General features: G+C 45.0%; 1 protein-coding gene across 1 annotated transcript in view; it reads left to right on the top strand.

The window, feature by feature from the left end:
• Nucleotides 1–14,040, top strand: part of ttll7 (tubulin tyrosine ligase-like family, member 7) — a 126,442-nt gene that overhangs the window by 20,825 nt on the left and 91,577 nt on the right. Inside the window, exons 5-8 of the mRNA XM_079506225.1 lie at nucleotides 3,269–3,336; nucleotides 4,519–4,677; nucleotides 10,202–10,418; nucleotides 13,838–14,002. Coding sequence (XP_079362351.1) covers nucleotides 3,269–3,336; nucleotides 4,519–4,677; nucleotides 10,202–10,418; nucleotides 13,838–14,002 — 609 coding nt within the window. The remainder of the gene's footprint in view (nucleotides 1–3,268; nucleotides 3,337–4,518; nucleotides 4,678–10,201; nucleotides 10,419–13,837; nucleotides 14,003–14,040) is intronic.

The following is a 14,040-nucleotide window of genomic DNA, read 5'->3' as shown; positions in this document are numbered from 1 at the left end:
TTTACATTCCTACTAACAACAAACGCTACACGTTTAACGGCAGTTGCCGAGACGGATTCAGCTGCGGAGCTCTGAGTGTGCCATGTATTTTCATTCACACAATTGTATATTATCTTTTTATAATTGCTGCACATCTTATATGGTTGTCAAGTTGACATCCCACTGTCCATTGATATACAGACTGGCCATGCACTCTTTTTCAACTCATTACCAGCTGTTATATGTTTAAGCGATATTACACGAGAGGGTGCATGTTCTTTATTGTCATTAATGCACGCCTGCGGTTCCGAAAGGTATCGCAGAAGAACCCTCAAATGTAATATTGCAATTATACAACATTTACCCTTAAAACTAAGATAATCGCCGAAAAAGCATATTTTTTAATGACAGATGTAGTCACTACGACCACAAATGTCCCAAGAAACTAGCTAGCCTAGCCACCGAGTCTGCTGCGCTCTGACAGAAAAACACAGCTGAAATCTTTGTTTTGAGTAGGTCTTCCTTTGCGCTGGTTTAAGGAATGGCTAGAAGCTGTTTCAACCAATCAGATTGCTACCTCGAAACGACCTGTTGTATAATGCAGATTCAATGTAAACTTGTAAAGTATGGGCCACCTCCCAGAGCACATCCTCATACCCTCCTCAGGGGGGAGTCAGACAGACAGACAGACAGACAGACAGACAGACAGACAGACAGACAGACAGACAGACAGACAGACAGACAGACAGACAGACAGACAGACAGACAGACAGACAGACAGACAGACAAGAGGGATACTGACATACAGTGGCAATTGACAGTATAGGGACAAGAATTGGCAGAGACCCCCTGATGAAATATTATATTGATTTGAAGGGTGCTGATTCAGTATGTATTGCAATTCTTTAGCCAGTACAACTCTGTGTCAGTGTGTCAGCCCTATAGGGTTCTCAAAGCTGTGTGGAGTGCTCCAACATGTCTACAATATGAGCCTGAGGCTACAGAAAGTCTTGAGTCTATATCCTGTCTTGTCCCCGTACCAAAGAATACACAGCCCAGCAGCTCTAAGGACTACAGACTGCTTATGAAGGCTCTGGTGGAGACCTTTGGCGCAACCTCACCCTTTGGTCAAGCCCTCCTAGACCCCCTCCAATTCATGTACCAGTGAACAGATGGATGCGGTGAGTGACGGGGTGGATAGGTGTTGGGGTGATGTTATAAGTGGATAGGTGTTAGGGTGATGTTGTGAGTGGATAGGTGTTAGGGTGATGTTGTGAGTGGATAGGTGTTAGGGTGATGTTGTGAGTGGATAGGTGTTAGGGTGATGTTGTGAGTGGATAGGTGTTAGGGTGATGTTGTGAGTGGATAGGTGTTAGGGTGATGTTGTGAGTGGATAGGTGTTGGGGTGATGTTGTGAGTGGATAGGTGTTAGGGTGATGTTGTGAGTGGATAGGTGTTAGGGTGATGTTGTGAGTGGATAGGTGTTGGGGTGATGTTGTGAGTGGATAGGTGTTGGGGTGATGTTGTGAGTGGACAGGTGTTAGGGTGATGTTGTGAGTGGATAGGTGTTAGGGTGATGTTGTGAGTGGATAGGTGTTAGGGTGATGTTGTGAGTGGATAGGTGTTAGGGTGATGTTGTGAGTGGATAGGTGTTGGGGTGATGTTATAAGTGGATAGGTGTTAGGGTGATGTTGTGAGTGGATAGGTGTTAGGGTGATGTTGTGAGTGGATAGGTGTTAGGGTGATGTTGTGAGTGGATAGGTGTTAGGGTGATGTTGTGAGTGGATAGGTGTTAGGGTGATGTTGTGAGTGGATAGGTGTTGGGGTGATGTTATGAGTGGATAGGTGTTAGGGTGATGTTGTGAGTGGATAGGTGTTAGGGTGATGTTGTGAGTGGATAGGTGTTGGGGTGATGTTATAAGTGGATAGGTGTTAGGGTTATGTTGTGAGTGGATAGGTGTTATGGTGATGTTGTGAGTGGATAGGTATTAGGGTTATGTTGTGAGTGGATAGGTATTAGGGTGATGTTGTGAGTGGATAGGAGTTAGGGTGATGTTACTTGCAAGTGCATAGGCGTTTGAGGCATTGTGGGTGATGTTGTCAGCCCCCCCTTCCAGTGCCTAGTATCCAGATTGGGTGACGTGACGTTGATGCGGTGAAGGAGGCTCAACAGCAGACTCCTGTGAAGTGGCCTTACCTCTGTCTGACCTCGCTGTCCCGCTGCGTGAACCTCCTCGTTCTCCGCTCGGGTCCATGTGTTAGTCATCCATCTTGTCGAGCGCCTATTTGATTAGACTGGACACTAATGATCGATTAAATCACAGGCCAGTCAAGGGGAGCGGAGCGTGTCAGTACATGGGGTGGTGGGAGGCGGCGGTGGGGGTTCAGCTAAATAGATTGGACGTTACAAATGCTCAGCGGCTCAAAGCGTGTGTGCGTGTGGGTATAATGTCTCGACGGGGACTTGTGTTTTGATGTAGCTTGTTCTGCAACTGCTCTCGCTGTTGTGTTCCTTGGGGTTTATTGCTCTAGATGGGAAAAAAGGATCCCTTAACAATTGGTTTTGATTTCTTCTCCCGCTGCCTGCAGCACGGCACACTGCCTCCCAGCGTTGCCATAATTGTGCGACCTCCTCCAAATCCCTAATTACGTCTGTCTCGTTTGGATAATAATCGCAGATTCCTTTTACACTCTGCGTTCGTTGGCCTCCCCCTCCCCCTCCCCTCCCTCTTCTCCCTTTCACTTTTTTTTCGTCTCTTTCTCTCCTTCCAGTGATTTACTCTGAAACTTTCCTGTCAAAATTCTGTTCATACAAGCCTAATTAACGCCCCCTGTTCAGGCTCATTTGGTCAAAGAATACAGAAAATCATGTTCTTTTTTTTCTTTCTATTGCTCTCCCCTCCCCACAGCTTCCTTGCATTCAAAGCAATTCATTCAACTGTCACTGCGTACAATTGTGGGAGCCCGCGATGCAGAACCAATTACCTCTCTCAGAGTTAAGATTGATAGTCTTTTTTTCTTTTTTGCCTTTTTCCTCCACCTTCCCCTCCACCTCCCTCAACCTTTTAAAACACACAAGATATGACGTGATATACTAAACAAGGGTTAAGAAAGGTCTCACTGTCACCTTCTTGTTTTGAGTCTGTAATTGGGCATAAATGTCAGAACATTGTAAGCTCACTTCAGGTTGTTGCCTTTAATGTGCTCAATTTTCAGGAGGGGGGGTGTGGGGGGTTGTAGTCGTGTAATGACCCTAACAACATTATTTTGTCTGCTTGTCCCTCTGCAGAGAATTAACCACTACCCCGGCATGGGGGAAATCTGTCGGAAAGACTGCCTGGCACGGAACATGGGAAAGTAAGTTTTCCAGTAATCTGAACCCTAGCGTTATGTTATGGACATGTCATAATAGGTTGAGCATTTGGAAAGAAATGGCAAAACATTGAGCAAAATCACACCCGCGTGAACTGAGTGGTGCAACTATACTTTTATTGTTATAGTTACTGTACTGTACTGTACTGTATTGTACTGTACTGTACTGTACTGTACTGTACTGTACTGTACTGTACTGTACTGTACTGTACTGTACTGTACTGTACTGTACTGTACTGTAATGGGCAAAAAATGACAAAGTTACCGTGTGGGGGTCCCTGGAACATCCAGACCCCCAGGAACGCGTCCAGGGGGGCGGCCCGGTTCCGGCGAACCTCCCCGCGTCCGAAACAGTCAAGACATGACAGAGTTACCGTGTGGGGGTCCCTAGGGGGTCCCGATACTGTGTACTGTACTGTCATTGTACAATCACACCCAAAATCACGTAATGGACCTGCACCTGTGCACAGTGTTGAAGCTCAACAGCGCCACTTTGTCAACTGTTGGTACTCTAAACAGACATAGGGACATACAGACACACATTGCTGTTCAAATAGCTGATCTCACAAGACATGTGAGTGATTTTGGTGCTGAACCAAAGTTCACCAGATGGGAAAGTACAAGATGGTTCAGTGAAGGTAATACTCATCGTCACCCTGCAGCTAGTGATATAATATTATTAACAATCAGTACAATCAGTGCTTCACTGTGGAAAAGGGAACATGCAGTCCTCCGTATTTCACCCAACTCCGTCAATATTATTTCCACAGCAATTTACAACTGCAGAAATCTGAAAATCAAAGGAGTGTTAAACTCATTTTAGGTCAGAGGCAGGATTGGTCAAAAGCTGTGCGCGCTTGGATTCGTGATTGTTCCCAATGCTGAAATACACTAATGCTATCATAGTATTAGGTCATAACACACAAAACGGGGTGTATACTGTATACTTTACTTTACTATACCTCATTCAGGTATTTACAGGAGCTTTCCGCCTGCAGTGTCCAAGCATCCAACAGCCTTTAAGAATGCTTATGGTGCATTCTATAACGGAGCATACAACTGTATTATTATGTTTAAATGTATCAATCAAGAGGACTTCACTGTGTCATGTGTGTATGACTACAGGCCTATTCATACACCAAATCCATTGCTCTCCCACGTCTTCAGAATGATCAAGTGCCAGCCTCAGGAGTACAGCTTCACCCCCAAGACGTGGATCTTCCCTGCCGAGTACACCCAGTTCCAGAACTACGTCAAGGAGCTGCGCAGGAAACGCAAGCAGAAGACGTTCATCGTCAAACCCGCCAACGGAGCCATGGGTCACGGGTAAGGTCAGCGCGGGGTCACAAACACCCTGCAGCATATCATGCTTGATGAGAAAAAAACAGCTGATCTACAAGCGCAGCATGACAGGTTGTGCGCTTGTAGGTCGGCTGCCTTCGGGCGGGGCGCGACACCTGTGCACAACCAAGTACTAATCAGGCGTCAAGAGGCATTGATGGAGGGATGTGAGAGAGGGAAGGGAAGGGAAGAGAGGGAGTGATATTTTGAAAAGGCAGCGTAAACAGCAAGTGAAGGAGGAAATTAGCATGAGACCCGAGAGAAGACGAGTGCGATCAAAACAAAACAAAAGGGGGCAGGATGATGCATGTGACCGTGACACGGCTGTCTGTGGAAAACGCATCACAACCGCATCCACATTGACTCAAAGGCTGTGCTGATTCTCATTGCTGTCCCCAATTCACTTCGCTGGTTGCAATCACCATAAATCAGTAGCTATAGCCAGCACAATAGATGACACGCACGCACGCACGCACGCACACGCGCATCCGCACCCGCGCACACACACACACACACACACACACACACACACACACACACACACACACACACACACACACACACACACACACACACACACACACACACACACACACACACACACACACACACACACACACACACACAGGCAGTTACTTCCCTCACAGTCTCGAGTCTGCATACGATTATTGCATGGTCTTATGGGGCACCATCAGTAGAGACCGAGTCAGAATGTAAAATGGAACAAGATGGCTGCTCCAAGGATACTTAGGGTCTCTATAATAGTGCCTTTGAGTCAAAAGAAGGGGGTGAGGCTGAGTCCTCTGAGTGGCTGAATGTGAATATCATGCCTTTTATTTAACCACATGAACTGAGAGACCCCATTACAGTATATGATGTAAATGGTCTGCATTTCTATGGCACCTTTATCCAAAGCGCCTTTACAATGTGATTTACATTCACCCATTCAAATACTGTTCACTCACATACCAATGGCGGAGGCAGCCGTGCGAGGTTAAGAGTTCGGTGTATTGCTCAAGGACACTTCGACATGACGTTAAGGGCTGGGGATTGACAGTGGTGTAAGGTTTACCTCCGTACATTTACATAGTTACTCAGGACACAGAAGTACGATTTTGAGGTATTTGTATTTCCAATTTCCAATACTTTTACTTCTACTCCTCTACATCTCGGATCCAAATATTGTACTTTTACTCCACTGCATTTATTTGAAAGCTTTTAGTTACTAGTTACTTTGTAGATTTTGATTATTATTACAAACCATACATTAATGTCTTTAACCCTATATACATTTCAGCTATTTGAAAATAGACGATCTACAAGCTCACAATTTGTCACATCGCGACACATTGTGAGCTTGTAGATCTGCTATTTTCAAACGATTTTGAGGCATTTGAAAGCATTGTCTCTCACTCTGTGGCTGACTCTAATTGTGTTAGGAGCCTTGCCTTTGAAATCCCTGCTGCACGAAGCCTATATTCATTAAAGAATAAAAGCCTGCAAAGCCTGAATTATTATGACACATTAAGAAAGTGAAAGATAATGACTTTAGGTCAACCACTCAATGGCGGAGCGGCCTGCGAGATTGGATTTCTGCTCCTTATTTTCTGCGCGGTGTGACGCGGCAGGAAATTAACTTATATCTACCTCTCCCCGCCTTCCCCCGTAATTTATTTTCCGCCGGCAAACTAAATGAAGTTATTGTTTGTGTCTGAGGTGGAGCTTGTTAGAAAAGAAGGAACAAAAAAAAGTGTGTGTGTGTGCATGTGCGGGGCTTAAATAGGCGAGAGACGCCCCTCTGGCGTCAAATTAAATAGGCAGGGGAGAGTGGGCTGTGATTACCTGACACCCCGGCTCATCAATCATGTCGTCCCCTTCTTCTGCTCAGTCCTCCTCGGCTAACTAATGGCGTTAACCCCCGTCCTCATCATTCAGCTAGCTGTCTGCTTGTTAGCGCCCAGGTTCCCCCTCGCACATCATGGACCACAGCCGAGGCTCTCTTATCAACTTCTCTTCTCTTCTCTCGGTTCTGCTCTGTCAATGCACTTTGATAAGCAGAGAGCCTTAATCCATTTTGGGCGGGAACCCCTTTTGGTGTTAGCATTATGTTATGCTTTAGCTATTGAAAAATAGCAGATCTACAAGCTCATCGCGCGCCACCGAGTGGCGCGCTACGAGCTTGTAGGTCTGCTATTTTTGAAAAATCGAAGAACGACTGACATAGAAACATAGCTTTTTCAGAAAACTGTCAGGATGTAGAAGACATTTTTAGAATCTGATCTCAGGTCAGAGAGCCTTAATGCTCTGTCAATGCACTTAGATAAGCAGAGAGCCTTAACGCGGAGTTAAACTGTGACACGGCATTCTTGTCGCTGGCAGGGACAAAGCGTGATGAGGGGTGGATGATTAATCCGCAGGGAACGGCAACAGTTCAGCACCTCATTGACGCTGTCTGTCACACGCCTGTTTGGGTTGTTTCTTTTGTTTGTTAAAAGCTCAGCATCTAAGAATTTATTCCACCGTAATCTGACATTTTGCTTTCTGCACGTATACCTCCTCCAAGTTTCGATAAACGAGGCCTAACGTCTCATTGGCGTTATGACACTGTTGGTCAATTGGATATAAACTGCGCAGGCGAATGCTTGGGTTATATCGTAACAGACTATACGCTCCCTCAGATATGATTTCAGCCAGTTCCTAAGGGCCATGGAAATGAATAATGTTTTGCAGTTTTTCCTTTGGTGGCTACAAGCCACGGCACCTCAGTACCTCAGAACCGCAACTTTTCAGACAATCACCTCTGTACATCTAGGCCAAATATTGTGTGTGCACGTGTGCGCGTGCCTGTTTGTATGACTATAAGGGGCCCTGCCAGGCTATGCATGTAACCAATTTATCTCCTGTCTGCTGAGCTCTGAGTGATGGTGATATGTTTTAAGTTGGACTAAGGGGTTGCTCATAGTTGCAGACTGTTTTGAAAGCGCCCCTCACCCCTGCATTCAGCCCACACATGTGCACGCGCACACAAACACATATGACCACAGACACTAGCTTTTGAAGAGAGCACCATTAAAACATACACACGCACGCACGCACGCACGCACGCACGCACGCACGCACGCACGCACGCACGCATGCACGCACACACACACACACACTATAAGTACTAGTTCTCGAACTTCTCGAGCCCAGAAAACCCCGGCCTGCGTACTATAAGGCCTGAGTGCCAGTGACATGAGACCAAAGCAAATGAATTAGGAGTGGAGGTCGAAACAGAGCACAACGTCCATTCCTATTAACCCGCCTGAAGTCAGGAGACCCCTGCAACAGCATTTGATGTAGTACGCCGCTCACACAGAATGGAGTTTGGCTTCAGAGAAATCTCAATGTTCTCCAGATGCCGGCAGTGTGGTGCTGCACAAACAGTTCAAACAAGCCAACATTTGTATACCGCTATCTGTATTTTAGTTTTTATTTAGACTAAGGCTTAGGTACCAAACGTAACCGAATGTTTTGGAAAGTTTGAGGCGCCGTGGAGACATAATAGCTTGTTCTCCTTGGAAAAGATTTGAGGTGTTATTATGGCTTACTCATCAAAAATGTTCCCTAATGGTACTGTATGTACATGCATTCACTGAATGCATGTAGCCTACTTTGTGCTGCGCTATGAGCTTTTAGATCTTTGAAAAGTCTTGAAGATTTGTGCTTTTGGAGGTCCCTGGAACAACATATTTTCTAGATGGGGGGTTGGTGGTCAAATGCATATATATTTTTGGTCATCCTTGAATGAAAAAGTTTGAGTTTAGAAGAGATTTATAGAATCGGCCTCAATCGGTCTTAATGGGTTAAAGTTACAGGGTCTTGAGTGTACAGGGTTTGATGAGGGCCCAGGTAGGGCCGGGCCTTAATTTTCGGGCCTGTTGAGAACTCTAGTTTTTGGCTTCCAGGCGCGGCTGCACTAATAACTTTGGGGCAGACCCGCCTAGAGTTTAAATGGACAGGTATCAGTCAAAAGGGAGACATCGAAAAGGAAGGATGGATGGGGAAGGATCAACATATGGAATGTCAGAACAGGTCAGGTCAGCTCCATATATGGAGATCTAAGGGTTTGAGGTGAGATGTAGAGTTGCTGGCCAATATTGATGACATCAGGGATCTCCATAAATGGGCTTAATATTGATGACATCACGTGATGTCACGAGGCATGACCATATATGGGGAGTGACTGACTGACTGACTGACTGACTGACTGACTGACTGACTGACTGACTGTGGTCGCAATGTTTGAAATGACTTAAGCTGTCTACTAATGATGTCAGTGTTACTGTCTCTGAACCCTCCTCTGACACACCAAGTAGAATGTTATGTTTTTACCATATTATAATGAGCATTATAGTGAGGACCAAATGTTGAAAATGGGTGAAGTGATCCTTCAAGTGTGGACTGGACACACATAAATAGTATATACCGTGTCGTTTTCTAACACCTCGAGGAGCTGACAGGGATGCCTCTAAGTCATGTTCATGGTTCCTGCCTCGCCCCCATCCATCTTATTTTAATTATCCTCTATGTCTTTTCTATGCTATATTTTATTATGCCAGTGACAAATGAGCATAAATCAACTGATCTGTATGTAGGTGAGAAATCCCAGGAGCTAGCTGGCCGTTAGTCTTTATCTACCTGTCTTTCTGTCTAAAACCGGATTTATACTTTCTTATACTGATTTATACCAAAGCGCATGTCATGCAACGGAAAATTAATGAAGCATTACTTATGATCTAAATTCTAAACTGTCGTTCGCTTATCTGTATGAGACTCTGTACTGGTGCTCTCTCTCTCTCTCTCTCTCTATTTTTCAGTATGTCATATCTATCTTATCTTATCTCTTTTTTACATTTTTTACCACTTTATCAGTGGTGTAAAGTATCTAAGTACATTTACTCAAGTACTGTATTTTTTTTTCTTTACTAGAGTATTTCCAGTTTTTACGAATTATTATTATAAAACATATATCAATGTATATCCCTATATACAATTACGCCATTTGAAAAAAGCCGATCTACAAGCTCACAATGCGTTGATCTGCTATTTTCAAAAGATTTACATGCATTTGAAAACCTGTGAAATTATTACTTTCTACTTTTGGTACTTTAAGTACATTTTGATACCAATACTTTAGTTTAGATTTGTAGTATGATACAGTTTAAGTAACAAACGTGTGAATACTTTTCCCGAGAAAGGAAAGAGGAGTTCCGCACACCGTTTTAAAAGTTGAGAATTGTTTTTTATTAATAACAGGGCGGACAAAGCAACAATGTTTCCGCCTCACCGGCCGAAACATTGTTGCTTTGTCCGCTCTGTTATTAATAAAATAAATTGGGCGGATCTCCTCTTTCCTTACTCAGTCATTTTTTCGGATCCTGCACCCGTTGAAATATTTGGATGTGCGTGGCTGCACCTCTTGACCATTTCTGAATACTTTTCCCACTGCTCTCCATCTCATGTGTAGGATCTCTCTGATCCGTAACTGTGAGAAGCTCCCTGCCCAGGACCACTTCATCGTGCAGGAGTACCTGGACAAGCCCTTCCTGATGGAGGGTTATAAGTTCGACCTCCGCATCTACATCCTGGTGACGTCCTGTGATCCGCTTCGTATCTTCCTCTACAACGACGGCCTGGTGCGGATGGGCACCGAGAAGTATCACGCTCCCAGTGACGCCAACCTGGTGAGTATTTACCAAGACAAGGAACAGAGGTGGATACTACTACTACGAGTATATGTTCACTTGAGTACTGTACTTAAATGTATGGTAAGTGATTTTCTTTGGTTAAAATATGTGTAACATATATAACACTATACAGTGTTTGTTCAGTAGCAGGAGTCTCTCCAGCGTTTTATTAACCCGAAAATGCATTATCAGGATAGAGAACGCAGTCAGGATACAGATTAAACAAGTGGAATTGTAGGTGAAGAAATGAGCAGACACAATTGGAACTATCAAAATTAAGCTGATAAATGGCTACTCTCTCCTGATTGGCTGAAATGTTGTCACCTACTGTACCTGAAAATGTATTTCCTGTTTATTAAAGAGCTGGAGAGACAGGGAGACCCTTGTTACTGAACAAACACTCAAACAAACCTTTTGTTTTAACCAATAAATATCACTTACTGACTTTCACTCACTACATTTCAAATACTAATTTACCTCTAGTATAATATACAGTATGGCCATATATTATGGGCAGAGTGGTCATATGGGCGGTTCTGGTATAACCTGATCTCCATATTATACTGTATGCTGATATATGGGTGTATCGATTGGATCAATGACTGTGGTCTACCTCCTATGCGACTGACTTGAAGGAACCACACTCCCTCAGGTCCTCCGCCGCGATGCACGAGCCCAGTTTGAAGACAGCCGTTCAGACGGTTCTGGAGATACGTGAACTAGTACAGACACACAGACCGATGCGCATTCATAGTAGGATGAGAGAGCAGAACATTCGCATTTACCCTCTGCTGTGTTTTATTTCACCTTCACCGACCTTTCTGCACGAGCTGCCTTCGTCAGGTGAAGAGCAACAGAGCTGAAATACAGCTGAGTGTAGCGGCTCTCTCGTTCTTTGATGTTTGCACTCTGCTAGTCTGCACCTCTCCAACTTTGAAGTGTCCACCATTCTGTATGTATACAAGCACCAGACACCAGGGGCGCAGAGGGCATTTTATAACTGGGGGGGGGGGACATATTTGGGGGGGGGGTATCTTAAAAATTGCATGAGGAGGGAGGAATATCCACTCCACTTTTGTGCAAAATTACGCAGATTTTCCGCAGTTTTTTGCGAATTTCAAGGCAAAACACTGCCAATTAACACAGCAAAACACAGCCACAGCAAAGCCAGACATCCTTATATCTGATTGTGGATTGCAGTGTCAAGCAGCAGTGTCTGCCTGCAGCCTATCCTTATTCTACATGCTGAGACATCAGGACATGATCGTCCTCTTCTTACCATTGATGATTGACAACGTAGGCTATTCAACTGACTTCATATGGACTCAACTGTTCACTCTTTGTTCTCAATAGTTTGAAAAAAGTCCCCTGCTTGGGGACAGGTTGATTTTTAGAAAGTATGTACCTCTGGAGAAAATGTATGTATATCCTGGTATAAAATGCCAAATGCTCCATCTGACTGGGGAAAAAAATAATCAATGCCCCCAAGTGATAAAAGAAACAAGAATGACAAACATCTGTTTATTTTATTTATTTATTATTATTATTTTAATGTGTATGTTTCTCTGTCACAACCTCCCGGCCGTTTTCGTTAGTTTCCGAAATTCTTCTGTTGGTTTGATCACTGTGTTTTGTTTAAGCAATATTACACGAGAGGGTGTGTGTTACTGTCATTAATGGCACGCCAGCTCATGAAACAGGGGGTTCCCCCCCCATGATGCCAATGTGACCTGTGAGAAAGACCACAGACGTCCTGCATGCGTGCATAGAAAACTGGCACGCTCACTCCCGACCGTAAACAAACAGTCACACTCATGTAGACACTGCTGGCATGAGTAAACATACAGAATCATACCGCAGACGCACGCCAACATTTTCCAAATGCGGATGCGGATGCCTGCAAGGCCATTCCTGTTGCTTCTCCACATGCTACATGCTACATGCATGCATATGCACGCACGCACGCACGCACGCACGCACGCACGCACGCACGCACACCTGAGCAAACACATTCACACGGCAGATGTCTCATGTAATATCAGCCGGCTGATGTTTGCCTCAAGGTTCTTCACTTGCCGAACCACAGCCTGCTACTGATAATGTGATGTAAGCGCACGCAAGCACACACACCCTGTCTTTCTCATCATACAGACCTATCTTTCATATTCCCATCACATGCACACATGTGTACACACACACACACACGCTGTTATTTCAGGCATGTTCATTTACTATACACACACACACACACACACACACACACACACACACACACACACACACACACACACACACACACACACACACACACACACACACACACACACACACACACACACACACACACACCATGGGAGCCCATATCTCATGTCAAGTCATGCATGCTGATGTTCTCTCTCTCACACACACACACACACACACGCGCGCGCGTGCGCGGCAGAGAAAAAAACCCCCAGCGTTAATTCCCTCGCAGATCCGTGTGGCTCCATTCGTACACTCTCAGAGTCAAGCGAAGGCTCAGGATTTCACAGTGTGTCCGATCCCCGGGCTGTGTCATAAACGTTGTATTGTTTTAGCGGTCCGTGACACATGATGGAGTGACTCATGCCATGGAGATGGATGTGCAATCCCACAGAGAGTGACTTTCAGACAGCCATCGGGGGCTAGAGTGGTCCACGGTCACCCCTGATTTCATTATGGACAGAGGGACAAGGGTCCATTGTCTCCCACAGCCAGAGACGCTGTTAAAAGGAACATCAAAGCATTAAAGTGCTTCATGGGCCTGCTGTGTGTATGCTAATGATGTTTTGGTATTAAACACGGCTATGATTTGAGAAGAGGGGGTGTAACCAGAGGTTGCTGGTTTGAGTACCGGACAAGCTATATATGCACGAAACGTGGGTTTGGTTAAAAATAAGAGAGAAAAAAAAGCCCACAGTATTTGCGATTCACTGCCGCTGCTGCGGAAAATAGATCTACAAGACCACAATGCGTTGTGTCGTGGCACGTTGTGAGCTTGTAGATCGACTATTCTCAGCGTGCAACACCAGTGCGCAACAGGCTTAACAGCTGCAATCCATAACCTTTACAGTAGGTTATGTCCTAACCGGGATTCAAACCCAGGGTGCCAAAATGTCCAGAAAGCGGAAAGCCAGTTTTGGCAGAGGATAAAATTGCGCTCTTGTCAACCAGTAGTGGTCCCGACCGCAGAATCCACATTTCTCAATGGAAGAGACCAACTCTAAGATGCATACAGGTTGGTTGCAGCTTTAATGTCAGAATGATTTTTTAACTGCTGCAGGAAGAGCTGACCTCTGTGATGACAGACACGCGTACCGAGTACGGACAGGACGTACAGTAGTGTGCATGGATTTATGTTACTCAGCATTCATTGTTTCCTCTCTGTCCCTCCACAGAGCCAGCTTTACATGCACCTGACCAACTACTCGGTCAACAAGCACAATGAGAACTTTGAGCGGGACGACACAGCGGACAAAGGCAGCAAGAGGTCCATAGGCTGGTTCACAGAGTTCCTCCGCTCCAACGATTATGATGTGGGCAAGTTCTGGGGCGACGTCTCTGTGAGTGATTTTACACAGTTTTATAATTTATATATGCT

The sequence above is a fragment of the Electrona antarctica genome (assembly GCF_951216825.1).
Source record: "Electrona antarctica genome assembly, chromosome: 7".
NCBI classification, from domain to species: Eukaryota; Metazoa; Chordata; class Actinopteri; order Myctophiformes; family Myctophidae; genus Electrona; species Electrona antarctica.
This window is presented reverse-complemented; position numbering and strand designations above follow the sequence as displayed.